Here is a 16,724-nt window from a genome sequence, read left to right as displayed (position 1 = left end):
GTGTGTTGACCCTGTTATTGTCTTGTACAAGCTTTCCTTTGCCATTGCCTTCCTATCAGCTAGGACTGTGTACACTTGCTCCCTCACTCACAGTCAAACACGTCCCAACCTCACTTTCATACTTTTCATCTGTTTCTTTATTGAGGTCATCTTATCTCCCACACTGACCAGAGCTTTCTTCATAATTCATAGTTAGGTAGGCCCACACAGGGATATCTGAACATATGTTTTACTACCGGGACACATTTTTCTGAACTTTCCTTTGTTGTTGTAGTTTTTGCCTGTAGAGCCATGGCATCAATTACTTCTCACGCCGACACGACTCCAAACAAATGACTGCTGCTGTTGCCAGAGAGATAGAGCATGTGCACCAGAGGATTATTATTGTTTTTTTTATAGGGAAGGCGTATCGGTCACATGGTGTTTATTAAGGCACCAGAGCAACACATGAGGTAACTGTATGTGCATTTGGGCTGCCTCGAAAGGTCCATAGTGCCGCTTTGAATAACAAAATCACAATTTGTTACAGATCTTTTTTGTTCTCTATTTGTTGCAGATTGCAGTCAAGAGCAAATTTTAGAAGCATGAGGTCACATATATGCAAACTGGTTGTCTCTTTAATCACATGAAGCTGAGTTGATGTTGCTCAGAGGCTGTTTAGTCTGTGTATTTGGTTTTCATACTCACGACATCATGTAGCGCTGGGTGCCTCAGACCAGTGAGGTGCATCTGATAAGCTTCAGGTTTATGTAGATGTGGCTGTGAAAGACAGACGGGAAGAGTAATCAAACTCTGACCTGTGATTCAAAGGCTGCCTCGGCATCAAGGGAGATGGGGCCTGTTAAAGTGAGCGGCTCATTCATCATTCCCATTATTATAGTAACTCTCATCCAGCACAAGTGAGCTTACATTTGTTTTATTTCTGCATATTTGTGTGAGAGCCTGTCAGCCGTCATCATCTTTTTATGAGAAAAATAGGCTCTCAGACTCCAGATGCACACACACACACACACACACACACACACACACACACACACACACACACACACACACACGTACAGCCAAACTCATTTGTCGCCAGCTTTTGTCACCTGAGGGAGGTTCACAAGTGCAGGAAACAAAAGGTCATTTCTTTGTTGAAAGATAACACCTTAAAGACTGTCTGTGGAAACTGACCCACATCAACAAGGTGCGAGTTAATGGGCTATAAGAGACAAATGTGTTATTCTGTGTCAAAGCCCACAGCTGAACGCTTCATCCCCACAGTGGGTGGCTGTTGAAGAGAGCACTCATATTATCCATTAGAGGTTCTAGATAATCGTGGTCTTTGCTGAACTGGGTTCATTCAGAAATAATGGAGGAAGAGCTCAAAGAGAGCTTCATAGGGGAGGTTTTGAACAAAAAAGTAAAACATTTAACACAGACAGTGTAATATATAACAGCATAATCAGCTGCCATTCCTCAGCAATGTAGTTGTGTGAGATGCATGGGCATATGGTGGTGGCCCCATTCCTTTCAGTTTCATTGGGTTTAGGAATGTGGAGGTGTTCCCACATTTGTCTTTTTCAGGAAATTAAAAATCATCTTACTTGCTGCAACAAGAATGTCAGCAAACGTTGGAGAACAGCAGGAGGACACACACAGAGTACAAAAAGTAGAACTCTTAAATCAAACCTGTTGTCTCTGTTTTGTTAGTGTCATGATAAAAAAATGCCCTCAATTAAAGTCAGAGGAAACCAAAATACCATCTCAACTCACAGAGCCTGTTTGCACACGAGTGGGCCTCTCCTCCCTCAACTGATGGTTTGCGGATAGAAAAGGGAAAAAGCTATCTTCCAGGCTCACGACCAACTCACTAAACTTTTTCTGAGTTTGTTTGTCGTCTTCAGTTGAAGCTGCATCGTTGCTCCTCGTGACCTTCTCTATCTACCTTGTGTTCCTTGGTCGAGAATAAATTGTTGTTCTTTAGTTCCTGTCTCCTGCCTGTTGCCGTTTCTGCATTTGAGTCCCACTGCTTGCTTCAAACGTGATACATGGAAAAAGTGAGTTTAATGAACAGTTTTGTGTAGTTTTGGTGTTTTGAGGAGGTGTAAAGGTGAATGATAGCTTGATGGTGAAAATGATCAGAATGTCATTAAATCAGGTTATGTTGAGAATTTACATCATTTGAATGTATTTATTTAACAGACTTTTTAGGGTTTGTTCGTGGTTCATTCAATCCATTATCTCATGAGGTAAACTATGCTTATTGACCTGGGGGGTAAGAGGTACAAGGGGTGTAAATCAGGCCAGAGTCATTACATCCACAGTTTTTATGAGAGAAAGCGCTGGATCATTGAAAACACACAGAATCAATTTACTTCACTTATACTTATTGAAGCTCAACTAACTGAACTAAATTCAAGTAGCTCAACTAAGAGGATGAGTTAAGTAAAGACAGTTAGCTGAAAGTAATGGATAAATGAGATATGATAATTTGGGGGAGTAAAAGTTGCCATATTCACAGACCTAACTCATCCTCTCTAAATATGAAAGACGTATGTGACAAACATCTACAACATTTGCCAGTAGGTATGTTAAATCAGGACATGCTCTGATTGTGACAGTTTCTGTTCCCTCAGGGTTCTGGTCTTTGTAGTTCTTTGTAGTTCGCAGCAGGACCTTCAAAGTTGAGTGGCCACACACTTCAGTGGGCATAACTAATCCTGTCATCTGGACTTCAGTCTGAATTCCTCTGTGTTGAAAGGTGTCAGAGCTTCGGTTACTGGTCCGGGTGTCACTTTATGGCCGTAACGCAGCATGGCAGTCCGGCTGAAGGAGGCTGAGGAATGAGCTGTTGGCTGGTAAATGGACACACACTGGATTAATGTGTGTTTGGAGGAATATTTAAGTGTTTCCAATTATTTTTCGGGGAAAAGCGGTATCAGTTGTGTTTTTTTAGGAGCAATCCTACCCTGCAGTCTTACCCAGCATTCAGTAGCTCCTGCTTTTTAATGTTGATGCTGTGCCCTGTACCAAGAAAAATAACTGGATATGATGCATTGCATTTGAGGGTGTTATAATCCAACGTTATGACGACCAAATCCAGTCTTTGTAATGATTCCAGTTGTCACAAAGGGTAAACCCGGAGAGAGGATGGAAAGATGCTGACTGTGTTTTTCTTTTTTCCGAACAGATCGTGAGGACCAATCAATCCTTTGCACGTAAGTACTGCAGCTCTCAACTTTCTATTACTTGTCCGGCTCTCCTCTCCTGAGGTCATTTCTCTGTTAGGACAGACGATCCGTTCCTTTAAGTGGTTCTGGTGATAAAGCAGCTCAACGGGCTGGAAAATGAAACTGTCCCAAGATGAAGATTATACAGCTGCACCTCAACAGGGTTATGTTCTATATGCCTACAATGATGGCACGTCCCAGGATCCCCACCTCTGAATTACATGGTTTCCTGGTTGTTTTGTCTTCCTTTTTGTTTCTCTCACCCTGAGTCAGTTGGCCAGCTCCCATCGTCCTGCTGTTTTATTTAAAGACTGGTTTCAAATAGCTCTTTGCGGATGCTGTGTTGTGCAGCAGCTCTACCCAATGCAGAGGGAGTTATGAGTGCGGTTTGGTGCCGTGCCTTCATCGTTTTTGGCAGAGAGTAATTAAGTGCCACACTCTTTCAATGTGGCTTGAGTTGGCGCTGCCAATGAACAGGCGACCGCTGTTGCATAATCTGTCCTAGATTTTAAACCCCCGCCCCCCCCCGTTGGTGACCGTGGAGCCATGTCGGCAGTGTTCCCCCACTGTTTAATAAGTGGTGCGTTCAACCAGTTTAGAGCTTCATGTCTGTAAAGACATCTAAATTGATTTCAGTGCAAAAGACATCAGTCGGAAGTGTGTGACATGTATTGAAACGGCAACAGAGTAGTACCCAGTACTCGCTCTTGTGCTGCTGTAATGCTTAATTTCCCTCTTGATATCAATAAACTTTGACGTAATCTCATCTTTTCCTATTGTTCTTTTGCCTTTACCTCCATTTGATTGAAGAGATGTACCATCACACGGTCTCAATACTGTGTCAGATGCTACTCTTCCTCCAAGGAAAAGCTTTGTACGGGTCTGACTCTGCTTAGTCTTAGAATAAAAAAGACTGCATGAACTTTGCAACAAACACTTTTAATTCAGTTATAATGCCGCAAGCATATTTAGCATAGCTTAGAATTACGGAAGGTGAGGTAACCCCGTAACCTTCCATGTTCACATCTTTTCCATAAGAAAAAATGTGTGAATGTCAGCGAATGGTTGTTTCTATGAGAAATATTCCGACACTATGAAACTATGAAGACGTCAAGCCAAACTGGGATGTGTAACTCACTTGACCTATATATGCTATGTCTGCATCCTGTGCTTTGAGGACTCGCCCATCGAATTCTATCGCGGCAGCTAAAACGGCAGCGGTCCGAGAGCTAATAGCCTGCTAGACTAAAGCCACCGGTATGAAGATAGATGTAGTGTTGCTGGCCTGGTTTCGAGGTTGGCCCCGTTTTTATTTTTTTTATTTTTTTTTGGGCTCTGGGACCCGACTGCGGGAGCTGTGGATGGCTCTGCTTGAGCAACAGCTATCATTAGAGACGGCCTGAAAGCAGAGCCCGGAACCTTTGGAGACTAGCCCACCAAACCACAAGGTTCTCCAGTAAAACAGGCTGACAGACAAATGGATGGATTTAGAAAACAACAACACAGCCTGATGGCCGTCCACTCTCAATACCGCTCTTCCATTTCTCTTTGTTTCTTCTTTCCTTCAAGGTTTATCCACCATAATGACTAGTTATTTTGGTCAGGGTTTTACGGTGGTTTGTCTGTTCATTGCTAAATTATGGACAACTTACGCAGGTTATTTCCTCTAATGTGGCTGCTAGGCCTCACAACGAATCGCCCGTTATTCATGATTGCTAACTAATAGTGATGTCATTATTTGTTAGAAGTGAAACTAAAGTGAAAACAATGTGTGTCTCTTTTCGCTCACTCATTCCTAATTCCCTCACACTTTTGCTCCCTCTGTCCGTCCATGTGTATATTCATGCTGTCCTCTCCTTTTTGTTTTCAGAGGTGAATCAGGAGCAGGCAAGACTGAGAACACCAAGAAGGTCATCCAGTACCTGGCCCACGTTGCCTCCTCACACAAAGGACGCAAAGACCACAACATTCCTGTGAGAGCCCCACTGCCTACACTTCTCCCACTCTATCCTTGGCCAAGCATGGGCCTCCTCTCCCTTCCTCTCCTCTCCTCTCTTCTCCCTTCCTCTCCTCTTCTCTCCTCTCTTTTCCTCTCCTCTCTTCTCCCTTCCTCTCCTCTCCTCTCCTCTCCTCTCCTCTCCTCTCTTCTCCCTTCCTCCCCCTTCCTCCCCTCTCCTCTCCTCTCCTCTCTTCTCCCTTCCTCTCCTCTCCTCTCCTCTCCTCTCCTCTCCTCTCCTCTCCTCTCCAATATATCATATTTGAATTATCCTTGCTGACAGTCCATCTCCTCACCTCTTAAATTGAAAACAGAAAGACCTAGTTGGTATTTGTGAAGTTTCTCTGCTCATCATTATTGTAATTTAAAGGAATAGTTTGACATTATGGGAAACACGCTTATTCACTTTTTAGCAGAGAGTTAATGCCAGACAATAGCAATCAGATCAATACCACTCTCACATCTGCCTGTTAAATACAATGCTACAGCCAGCAGCAGTAACAAAATCCACCTAGCAGCATCTCCAAAGCTCAGTAATAAACATTTTAGATGTCATTTGTTTAATCAGTACAAAAAACTGTTACTCAGGTCCTGTAACTTCCTGGAGTTTCTGCTGGTCAGAGTCAAGAAATAGTCCCGCTGACACCCCGTCAGTTTCCAATCATTGGGCCAAGCTAACTAAGCTAACCGGCTGCTGGCTGTAGCTTTATATTTACCGTACATACGTTGATTTCACAAGATGTCAAACCATTTAATTAATGAATTGTAATGTTACTGTGTTCTGAAAAGCAAAGTGCATAGCTTCGTGTTGATATTCATCTGACAACAAATTGTGTATTAATCTGCAGTTAACCTCATAGATGTTAATGTAGCCTGACTGGTCACTCCTCCTGCTTCGTGTCATCCAATGGCATTCTGCGAGAGGTTACCCAACGCGGGGCCAAGTGTGTACTGTTTCCTGTGGCTTGTGTCTGACATGAGCGCTTCAGGTTTTAACACTTGCATTTGTTTATCCATAACAAACAGCCCGAATCTCCCAAAGCATTCAAGCTCCAGGCAAGTGTATCTCCCGCTTCTTTGAAAAGAGTGTGTGGTCTGTTTTTTGGTGTTTTGAGTGTATGTGCATGCCCTTCTCTCTCTCAGTCTCGGCCACTTCCATAATGTTGACAGACTAATCTAAGCTTCCGTCTTCATGAGGTAGTTGTTTGTGCTGGCTCAGTCGTCTCACATGATTAATTTGAAGCCCCCTGAATCTGCCATTAAACCAGCCGGCTCATGATCCTGAAACACTTTGTTTTATCAGTTGGTTTGGGTTTATTAGGACAGCTGGAAATCGAGATGTTTTATGAGGAACACATGTCAGTCAAATTCAAAAGAATAGGCCACACCAATTCATTACACCACATGTAACACATTAAGTGCTTTTCGAGCATTAAAGGGACAATTCACCACCTTTCATTTGGATGTCCAATCAGTGTTGATGGTAAATGTAGTCCATTGAAGCAATAAATTCCTCAGGGTGTGCCGAGAAAGCTGAGTTCTCCTCACGGAGCCTTGCGGGGCAGTGCCTGCACCAGGATGCACGACGGCCAGCAAAAAACAGAGTGTGACAGAGCTTTATAAGATGCGCCTTTATTTACGGAGGTAATGAATCAAGAACATGGAGGCTCTGTAGTCCGAACCGGCGTGAACCAACAACTCTTTGTTATTTTTACACATTGTCAACGGCAGCGCAGTATAAATCCAAGCTGAAACAGCAGCCTGTAGTTCTATCTTGCATTCATCTACGTCACCGTCAAGTCAAATGACGGTGCTGGACGCCGGAAGAGCGAGTTTTGCAGCCGCAAACTCGGCTATCGGGGTCAATATGGCACTGAGGAATGTATTGCTTCAATCGACTGCATTTACCATCAACACTGTTTGTACAACAACATACATATAAAAGGTGGGAAATGACTCTGTATAGATTCATCAGTACTCTTTTTCTGGGATTTACATGGTGTTTAGGAAGAGCACATGAAATGTGAAATCAGCCACACTAAACATCTCTCCTCAAATGTTTAATACCGAGCTTCATGTTAATGAAGATATCAATGAAGAAACATGACGGCAGTTGATCGAATCTTTCATATATTCATGCATGTTTTCCATTGGTGATGTACTCTCGATGCATGTGTGTAGTTTGAACAGCATTCAAGTTAATATTGCAGTGGTGTTTTCTATAGCCTTGGCTGTGTTAATATTATTCCAGTAACCAACACTATCCTTCAATCCACATGTGGCTTTTGCTGCCCAGACAAAAGCCGAACACGGGATGTTTCTATGTGGATGTTCTAGCCTCACCTGGATCCCAGAAGTAACACAAATGAGACTCTGCTGACAACATTTTTCCCCAACTCCATCTTCTGTCTATCACGCTCTCTACAAAGATTTATATTTTCTGGCTCACCTATTCTCAGCGTGATTTATCCGGTAGATGTTTTTCCTTCTCCCCAAAACCAATACCTGATGTTTCTGTGTCCTCTCTAAAATCTAATAACTTTAGAAGCAGAGTCGTAGCTGCAACCTCTAACCTGCAGCTTTGAGCGCACACAATCCGGGTGAATGCTAGTTTAATGTGCCGTGTTTCAGTAGCTTTAACTCGGAGGGGCCTCGGTGCTCCCCCTGCCAGAGTACACCATCCTCACTGACCTTAATGCTGCTTTCCTTCTGCGTTGCATTACAGCTTCCTCTGAGCAGAGGCCAGAGGAATGTAGAACCATAAGGTGGAGGAGAGAGGTCTGAAAGGGGGAGAAAAGGGGGGAGATGAAGTAGTGGAGAGGAGGTAAAGCAGACCAGAGGCGACCAGACTTTCATATTTCTCTCAGTGAGAAAGACAAATGGGAACGCCTGTTTATTCTGTGTTTTATGTCATTCACAGTCTGAAAGATTAAGGAAAAGAATGACGAGGAGGATAGTTACTCCTTACTCAGGTATCAACACATTCAGACAGACATAGGAGGCTTCACAAATATGTGAAAATGTTGAATGAAGGACCATATTGTCCACGTCTGGCCTGAGAGATGTATCTAATGTATGTAAACCTCTAGCCAAGAATCTAGAGGTATGTAAACCTCTAGATTCTTGTCAGTCAGAAAACTTTTGTTCTGGACCTTTTGATTCCTTGTTGTTTCTCAATACCCTACTGATCAATTCTGATGAACTTCTTCAAGCCAGTTGATTCGATGCTATCATAAAGGCCCAATAAACACTCGGAAGACACATCATTTCCCCACTTCTAATCACAATTTTCTGCAAGATCACAAGGCGTCAATACAAAATAAGGATATTATTTTTAAGTAATGATGTTTACATGTTACAATGGCCATTTCTGGCTGGTCTACAACACCAGCCAGCCACTGTGTTCCCCCTGGACAGTCAGAGTCCAGTGGTTCATCCTGGATTCACTTCAAGGCAGGCTCTGATCTGCTGTAGAGGCTATTTCTGTACTGCCACTGCTAGTTAGGAGAGATTACGTTATGTTAAGGGCATGTTGAGGTTTTTGGGGCTGTAGGGAATGTCCCAACCGCCTATCTGTTTTGGAGGAAGCCATCTTTACTGCCATGGTGGTACGTATACAGTATATAGGGGTATATCATCATAACCATAGGAATGTGCAGACCGGACGAAGGCTCTCACTAATCAATCCAAACTAACCACAACTGTTGGGCATATGTGGAAACTCACTCGCTGTGTTGCCTTTGTGGTTTTATGAGTTCCGTCAAACTGTTTGGTAATCTTGGCCCACTAAAGTTGTCGAGTCCCCCTGACAAAAATCACATTGTGCTGCAGTTGACCAAAGTAGAGCCAACAGAGCCATGATAAATTGCTGACTGTCTGAAAGATTGGTTTAGCATATTATCGTGGCTACGTTTCTCTCTTGCTGCTATTTTTCGAAGTATTCTAGCTTGACCACCTTGTGTATGTTTTGGTAGACAGAAAAATGTGATCAACAATGATAAATATGAATTACGTGGTGCCAGACATAAGAAATGTTTGACAGCTAGTTTGCTTCTTACCTCTCTGTCTTTCTCCACAGGGTGAGTTGGAACGCCAGCTCCTGCAAGCCAACCCCATCCTCGAGTCTTTTGGCAATGCCAAGACAGTGAAAAATGACAACTCATCCCGCTTTGTGAGTTCATCGTTTATGTTTAAATGATCATTTGTTTGATTTAACCAAATGTACAGATAGTAACCTGAAGGGAAACACATTTATATTAACTGCAGATTGTCTATCAGTGCATTTGCCTTAAATATGTACAAAGAAATGTAAATAATTTAAACTCAAAACCTCCTGCTTCATGTCATTCAATGCCATTCTGCAAATTATTTCTTTTGGGGCTTTTTATTTAAAATATATAACTTTTAAATATTTGATACAAATTGTTCAACGGTTTAATTTTTTTTTAATACTTCCTGGTTCTCTGATACAATAATTTCCTGAAAAATCTAATATTTGAAAAATGACGTATGCTGCACTTTTAATATATTGTTATTTCTGAAAGTTGATGCTCTACAAATTTTATTTTTGAATGACTAAGTTAACATGTGGCAAAGGTTAACCACCATGGTGGATATGAATCACATGCTGTCTCAGATGAGAAGCAATGAAGACCAGCAGACACATATTCACACACACTTACATCTACAGACGTGCCTGAAATTCTTTCTGACCTGTTAACCTGTGGCTCCTCCTAATATAGGCAATTTGTTCTCACTGTGGTATTTAACATGCAACGTGCTGGAAGGGAGAAGAAGTATATGACAGATGAACACATACTGTACAGGACATTCTGACATCATAGACTTATTTTTTTATTAACCTGTGAAGCTTTAGCAAGTTCAACAACAGGTTTTTTAACATAAACATGCATCTTGTTTTCTGCAGGGGAAGTTCATAAGAATCAACTTTGACGTCACAGGCTACATCGTTGGGGCCAATATTGAAACTTGTATCCTCACCACTGCTTATGCTCACTTCACCAGAAGTGGAGAGAATTCTCCAGAAGGACCTAGAGGGCACCGAGCTCTATAGAAACCACGTTTCTATTGTTATTCATCATTATTAATTGTTTATTCATGCCTTGGGAGGAAAATAATGGATCCTTCGGTTAATATTTCTTTGTTGAAGTACAAGTGACACCTGTACAAGGAATAAAGATTGGTCTGGTAACTTTATCTAATATATACTACAACAGTGATAGTACCAGCTTCCTGTTGTTTTATGCTGTAATTTCCTGGTCAGTCCTTAACCTTTGCCCTCAGACCTTCTGGAGAAGTCGAGAGCCATCAGACAGGCCAAAGATGAGAGGACCTTCCACATCTTCTACCGCCTGCTGGCAGGGGCAGGGGAGCATCTCCGAAGTGAGTGTTGTGTGCAGAGCGATCAGGATAAACAAAAGCACCTGAGCAATGACTGCCAGGTTTCCTGTTTGTGTCAGTTTGCCTCAGGCAAGAAGAGGAGGGTTAAAGGAAGCTGGTTTGAATTAGCACCGGCCAACTAATCTTTTTACCTTGTTAACTTTTAATTTAGCTTGTTAGTACATTGTTTCATGATGATGCAGAACGTGTTTAGATTGCGTATTTCTCTTATTAACTAGTGGATTTAAAAGGTCGCTTGATCTCTACCGCACTAATTTTGAGTCTAGACCGAGTTGTCTATATTGAACATGGATGCACACGTAACACATACTTTAATGTTTTTGTTTGAATTACCTGTGATGAAATATTACAGCATGAATAAGAGGATACTGATTAAATAACTTAACAATCATCTTCTTCCTTCTGCAGCGGACCTGCTCCTCGAAGGCTTTAACAACTATCGTTTCTTGTCAAATGGTAACGTTACCATCCCTGGCCAGCAGGACAAGGATAATTTCCAGGAGACTCTGGATGCCATGCACATCATGAGCTTCACCCATGATGAGATTGTCTGTGAGTAGACGTTTGCAGATGTGCCCTGAACCGCTATCTATAATTTCATTTGTTTGTTTCCTCTCTTACTGTGCCATTACCTAATGTCCCCCTCTGGGGATTGCTGAAATGTTATCTTGTCCTTGCCAGGCATGTTGAAGGTGGTCTCTGCAGTGCTGCAGTTTGGCAACATTGTCTTTAAGAAAGAGAGAAACACTGATCAGGCCTCCATGCCTGAGAACACAGGTAAACGTCCAACATCCAGACAAAGTAAAACACACACTTCCTCGCTCGTGTCAGTCATGATTCAGAAATCCAGAAAATGAGATGACCACCTGTTGTGGTGGAAACTGAAGAGTCATTTCCACACATATATATATATATATATATATATATACATATATACATTTATATATATATAAATACACAATATACTCATTCACTGTGAGCGCATACTTTATTAGGACCATGATAACACTAAAGTTAGATTGTAATGTTTGGATCAGCATCAGATGCTCCTGTAGTCTATACACAGACTGTTCATGACTATACAAATATTCACATTCCTTTCAGTGCAAGAAAGAAGAAAGTCTAATGAATATTTAAAATGGTTGGTTTTATTCTGTTGTCTGCTGTTCTAGAGTCAGATCCATTAAACATACTGATCATAGTTCCCTAAAAGCTCTCATAAACTAAAGCCCTGACTCATTACGTTGTCTCAACCCAGCCAGGATATGCAGAATTTGATTTTGACCCTGTTGCTTTCATAATTTTTTTGTTTGTTATTTGAACCTAATACCAGATTCTGAATATAGTACAAAAAAAGCACCAATCTGTTTTTGTATGAAATCTGAAATTTAAATCGAGCAATATGTGACATGCCTCCTGCTTCCTTGCACTTCCAGTGGCGCAGAAGCTCTGTCACCTGCTTGGAATGAATGTTATGGAGTTCACCAGAGCCATCCTCACCCCGAGGATCAAAGTGGGACGAGACTACGTACAGAAGGCACAGACCAAAGAGCAGGTGAGGCGCCATTTAACTCTTATCAATGAGAATTATGTTTCTATTCCACCTTTATTCATATCTTTGCTTTGATATCTTTCTGTTTGCAGGACACCTCACTTTTGCAAATCAACAACACTTGAGCTATAACAGCAACACAAAGTTTATATTCGTATAGTTCCACTCATGGCTCAGTGGGTCATGTATTATTTAGGGTCATCAGTCTTTTACGGTTACTCAACCTGGTTGTTTCCTCAGGCTGACTTTGCTGTTGAAGCCCTGGCCAAGGCAACATATGAGCGTCTGTTCCGCTGGCTGGTCCACCGCATCAACAAGGCCCTGGACCGGACCAAACGCCAGGGTGCATCTTTCATCGGCATCCTGGATATCGCTGGCTTTGAAATCTTTGAGGTGCTGATTGTGTTGTTTGTAACACAACAAAACTCAAACTACCTTCTGGATATTGAAGTTTTGTTTCTTTGAATGTAGATAAAAACAGAATCCAATGATCTAAGTTATCTGATGATTTGGATTTTGTATTACTTTAATCAAGTCATGTAAAGGCCATCTGAAGAAGAACACATTTACAAAATCATCAACAAGAAAACATGTCGCCACAATTAACAAACTTCTGCTTTACGCTTCCTTTCAGCTGAACTCATTTGAGCAGCTGTGTATCAACTACACCAATGAGAAGCTGCAGCAGCTCTTCAACCACACCATGTTCATCCTGGAGCAGGAGGAGTACCAGAGGGAGGGCATCGAGTGGAGCTTCATCGACTTCGGCCTGGACCTGCAGCCCTGCATTGACCTCATTGAGAGGCCGGTCAGTGTTCCCTCTATCTATGTGAGTGACTGTGAGTGTGTCTGCCTTTGAATGTGCGTGTGTGAAACGATTTTCTTTCTCCTCAGACTAACCCCCCTGGTATCCTCGCTCTGCTGGATGAAGAGTGCTGGTTTCCCAAGGCAACCGACAAGACCTTCATAGACAAGGTGCTGCAGGAGCAGGGCACACACACCAAGTTTCAGAAGCCGCGACAGCTCAAGGACAAAGCTGACTTCTGCATCATCCACTACGCAGGAAAGGTAATGTATTTCAGGCCCATTACGGTGCGTTGCATTCTGACTGCTCTCTTGGGAACGGTAGCTTGTTGGACCTTCTCCCTAAGTATGCTACTCCTATTAAAATGGAGCTCCTAACAAACGGGCATTTTAGAAAACCATTATTCATGTCCTCTCTATATTCATCCATGTCTTTTCCTTATGCAACGGCTGTGTTTCTGGCCCGTTTTGAAGCCTTTCTCGGAGGCACAGATTTAGCTCCCTTGAAGGCACAGTTAAGCCGGTCATTGCCTGAAAACAAAAGCCCAGTTGTCGTTCTGCTGCTGTAGGAAACTCACATCTGGTTCACATTGGTGCGCTGTTGAGTCTTTGGTGCCTGGTGATTACGTAACGTGACATTTTTTTTTCTCAACTTTCACCTCTGTGTGGTGGTCTGCCATCTGTGAAGAGAAAACGATACTCCGCAACATTCCAGAGAGGACGCTTGTCAGTCGCAGCACGAAAGCTGATCTCATCCCTAGAGTGGTGGTTTAATTAGGTCTACCTGTCTCTTCTTCCTGTCTTGCACATGTGTGTGTGTGTGAACACAGTGAAGAGCATCAGTCCGTTGTATCTAAACATCAGTCCTGGACCTCAGCCTTGCCCTGACAAACATGTGAAAGTCTCAGATTCAGCCCGATTTCAATCATCCAGCATTCGATCCTGAAGCCAACATTAAATCTGAACTTTGTCAAATAAACCCTGCATGACAAAGTGATACCGAAGAGGAAAATAAGTGCCAACACAGTGAGTTTGCTTTTCCCGGATTCGGATGAAACCCATATGGAATTCTTCCATTCCTCATCTCAGGTTGCCGACCGTGTCAATTATTTCTTATTATGTTCTGCTCTCTTCATAGTACGTTAGACGTTCGAGGAACACATCCAAGTAAAAGTCATCATCATGTTACAGAGACTAATCCCATCAACACTCTATGGTCCAGTTAGACATGACTGTGCTGTCAGTCAAATATATATAATATGCAAATAATATAACGTTGTTTGTTTTTTTTAACCCAAGTGCAATTTGATATGAAATTGAGGTACAACCCAACAATGATTCCTATTACGTCACTATTGTGCATCACTTATTTCCTAAACTTTTCTACCATCATTGTATCTGTTATTGCCCCACGTCAGCACATCTGGTACTGCCTGTGAGATAAACACATGTGGTGTTTAGAAACACTGCCAGACCTAGCTGTCCTTTAAGACATCCTGCAGACAGGTGAAGCAACAGCATTTTATTCTTTTACTCTATTATCACTGGGGTGTTACAGTAATAAAAGGAAAAGGAGTGGATGCCGTATATCAAAGTTAATGAATGAAATCTGATTTGATGCTGGTTTGCTGTGCTTGTCTTTTGCTGTTGGGACACTAAACCTTGTGCAACCAAATAATAACAGATGTTTGTGGTCATTATTGGTATACAGAGAAGAATTACTTTGTAGTCCGTTTCAGTTTCAGGTGCAGGTAATTCTCATCTTTTATCATTTGTTACAAACATGTCTGTTCAGAACGGGCCAAATGCTTGACCTGTGACTGGTGTTAATGCTTGCAGCTCATACAAACAACTTCTTCACCCTATAGATTCATTATGATTTTACAAGTATTGCATTATGTTACTATTCTAACTCATTGTACTGCGAAATAAAATGCCCTCAAAGCACTTAAAAATATGCAACTCAACTGTATAGGCAACTAGTTACTGTGTACTTCTACCTCAGAGGAAAACTTTGTAGTGCTACATTTACTTGACAGAGACATGTTACTGGTTATTTTGCAGATTCAGAATTGACTCAGAATTGAGGATTGAAAATTAAACAATTAAAATGACAGTGCAATGGCAGAGTATTGCTGTTTTTTATACATCCACTTGCGCTCCTCGACTCGGGAAGTGAAGAAGAGTTCGGTCGTAACGTTATACGTGTAAAGAAGAGCGGTTCTCAAGATATGCGAAGGAGAGACAGACAGAGATTTCTTGCTTTATAGTTGGATGAAAAGACATGATTTCTTTCGTCTGTGCTTGACATTTGCATTGAACACACAGTAGAACATTGTGTTGTTGTCGCCGTGTTTCTTTAGGTGGACTATAAAGCTGATGAATGGCTTATGAAGAACATGGATCCCCTGAATGACAATGTGGCCACGCTGCTGCACCAGTCAACTGACAAGTTTGTGGCTGAGCTCTGGAAGGACGGTGAGTCTCTGAACATTTCTTTTGGTGTCAAGATGCTCGTTGAGCTTTTAATTGTACAAACGTAGGTTGATAAACTATTTAATCTGTGGTATGAATTCTAAATAGACAAGCATTTATCAGTCATCAGTCCAGAATGATGGGCACAAAAAGAAGGGAAATATATTCTCCGTTCGCTCACTTTTCCTGTCAGTTTCTTTCAGCAGTGAGATTGATGGTTTCTCTAATGTAGAAAAGTGTAAAAACATTCATCTCTCAGAGCCGAATGACGGATTTATTGCTAATCCTGTTTTTCCTCCCCCAGTGACTGCTCTGTTAATATTTCAATCAGTTAGCCTTCGTAGTCATTATTTTTATTTGACATTTGTTAATTTTGGACTCTCAGACGAGTTAAATGGAAAGGGAAATGGTTATGTAACACTTTCTGGACTAATCTTTCTCCTGATAAATGTTCAGCTGTGGTAATCCAACACTGACTTTGTTAATATACATGTTCTGTATTATTACAGTGCATGAACTGACATATACTCTTCAGTGCTCTTTTTTTAAAGCTAATTAATGCTTGTGAACGGTTGTATGTCTGTGGGTGTGTGAGTGATGGGAGTAAGTGCTGGCCTGCCCACTTTATTTCTCTCTCACTCTCCTGTCTTCTTCCTCTGTCCATGTCTCTGTCGCTGTAGACATTCAGACGTTTCAGAGAGCCTCTTTCTATGACAATGTGTCTGGGCTCCATGAAGCTCCAGGTGAATGATAGTAACACTTAACCCACTGGCTTCTCCTCATCTTCTGCAATGGGGGGATCATTGGTTCCTCTGTCCTGTCCTGTCCTGTCCTGGCTGCACTGTGCACCCCTCTAAAATTCCCCTCTGGCTTTGCATGGCTATAAAAGCTTCTGACACTAAAGACATTTCATTCTTTCATGAGTACTGGTCACTCTAAATAATCAAATAACTATTGCTTGAATGATGAGCCAGGCGAGGCACTCCTTTTTCATATTAAAGCAAAAATATATAAAAATGAATTTTGATCTGATTTTAGGTTAACTAAAGAGGGTGCAGTAGGGGAAACTGGACTGGTTGTACAACATAGGTGTCACCACACCAAAAAAAGGAAAAATATCCTCTATCCGATAAATAGATATTTAGTCTACGCAAAGCTGCCGTCAATAGCAGTCCACCGATCCACTGATAAAGTTATATTAAAAATTATCCCAGTAACTATTCAATCTTCTGTGCATTCAACAGGCTTAACTCTGCTAACA

At 41.8% G+C, this 16,724-nt stretch overlaps 1 protein-coding gene across 2 annotated transcripts in view; it reads left to right on the top strand.

Annotated features, from left to right (window-relative positions):
* LOC137878583 (myosin-10) overlaps positions 1 to 16,724 on the top strand; it is a 50,147-nt gene that overhangs the window by 21,483 nt on the left and 11,940 nt on the right. Inside the window, exons 4-17 of one of the 2 annotated variants that reach the window (XM_068718934.1) lie at positions 3,176 to 3,203; positions 5,086 to 5,188; positions 6,238 to 6,267; positions 9,290 to 9,382; positions 10,139 to 10,202; positions 10,516 to 10,614; positions 11,041 to 11,184; positions 11,314 to 11,409; positions 12,069 to 12,187; positions 12,425 to 12,577; positions 12,819 to 12,992; positions 13,079 to 13,252; positions 15,352 to 15,466; positions 16,144 to 16,206. In XM_068718934.1, coding sequence (XP_068575035.1) covers positions 3,176 to 3,203; positions 5,086 to 5,188; positions 6,238 to 6,267; positions 9,290 to 9,382; positions 10,139 to 10,202; positions 10,516 to 10,614; positions 11,041 to 11,184; positions 11,314 to 11,409; positions 12,069 to 12,187; positions 12,425 to 12,577; positions 12,819 to 12,992; positions 13,079 to 13,252; positions 15,352 to 15,466; positions 16,144 to 16,206 — 1,455 coding nt within the window. The remainder of the gene's footprint in view (positions 1 to 3,175; positions 3,204 to 5,085; positions 5,189 to 6,237; positions 6,268 to 9,289; positions 9,383 to 10,138; positions 10,203 to 10,515; positions 10,615 to 11,040; positions 11,185 to 11,313; positions 11,410 to 12,068; positions 12,188 to 12,424; positions 12,578 to 12,818; positions 12,993 to 13,078; positions 13,253 to 15,351; positions 15,467 to 16,143; positions 16,207 to 16,724) is intronic. The other variant, XM_068718935.1, reaches the window with a different exon arrangement.

The sequence above is a fragment of the Cebidichthys violaceus genome, unplaced genomic scaffold (genome assembly GCF_023349555.1).
Source record: "Cebidichthys violaceus isolate CVI_PGR_0920_01 unplaced genomic scaffold, fCebVio1.0.p SCAF_23, whole genome shotgun sequence".
Classification (NCBI taxonomy): domain Eukaryota; kingdom Metazoa; phylum Chordata; class Actinopteri; order Perciformes; family Stichaeidae; genus Cebidichthys; species Cebidichthys violaceus.
Note: the sequence above shows the minus strand (reverse complement) of the source record. Positions and strands in the feature narration are given on the sequence as shown.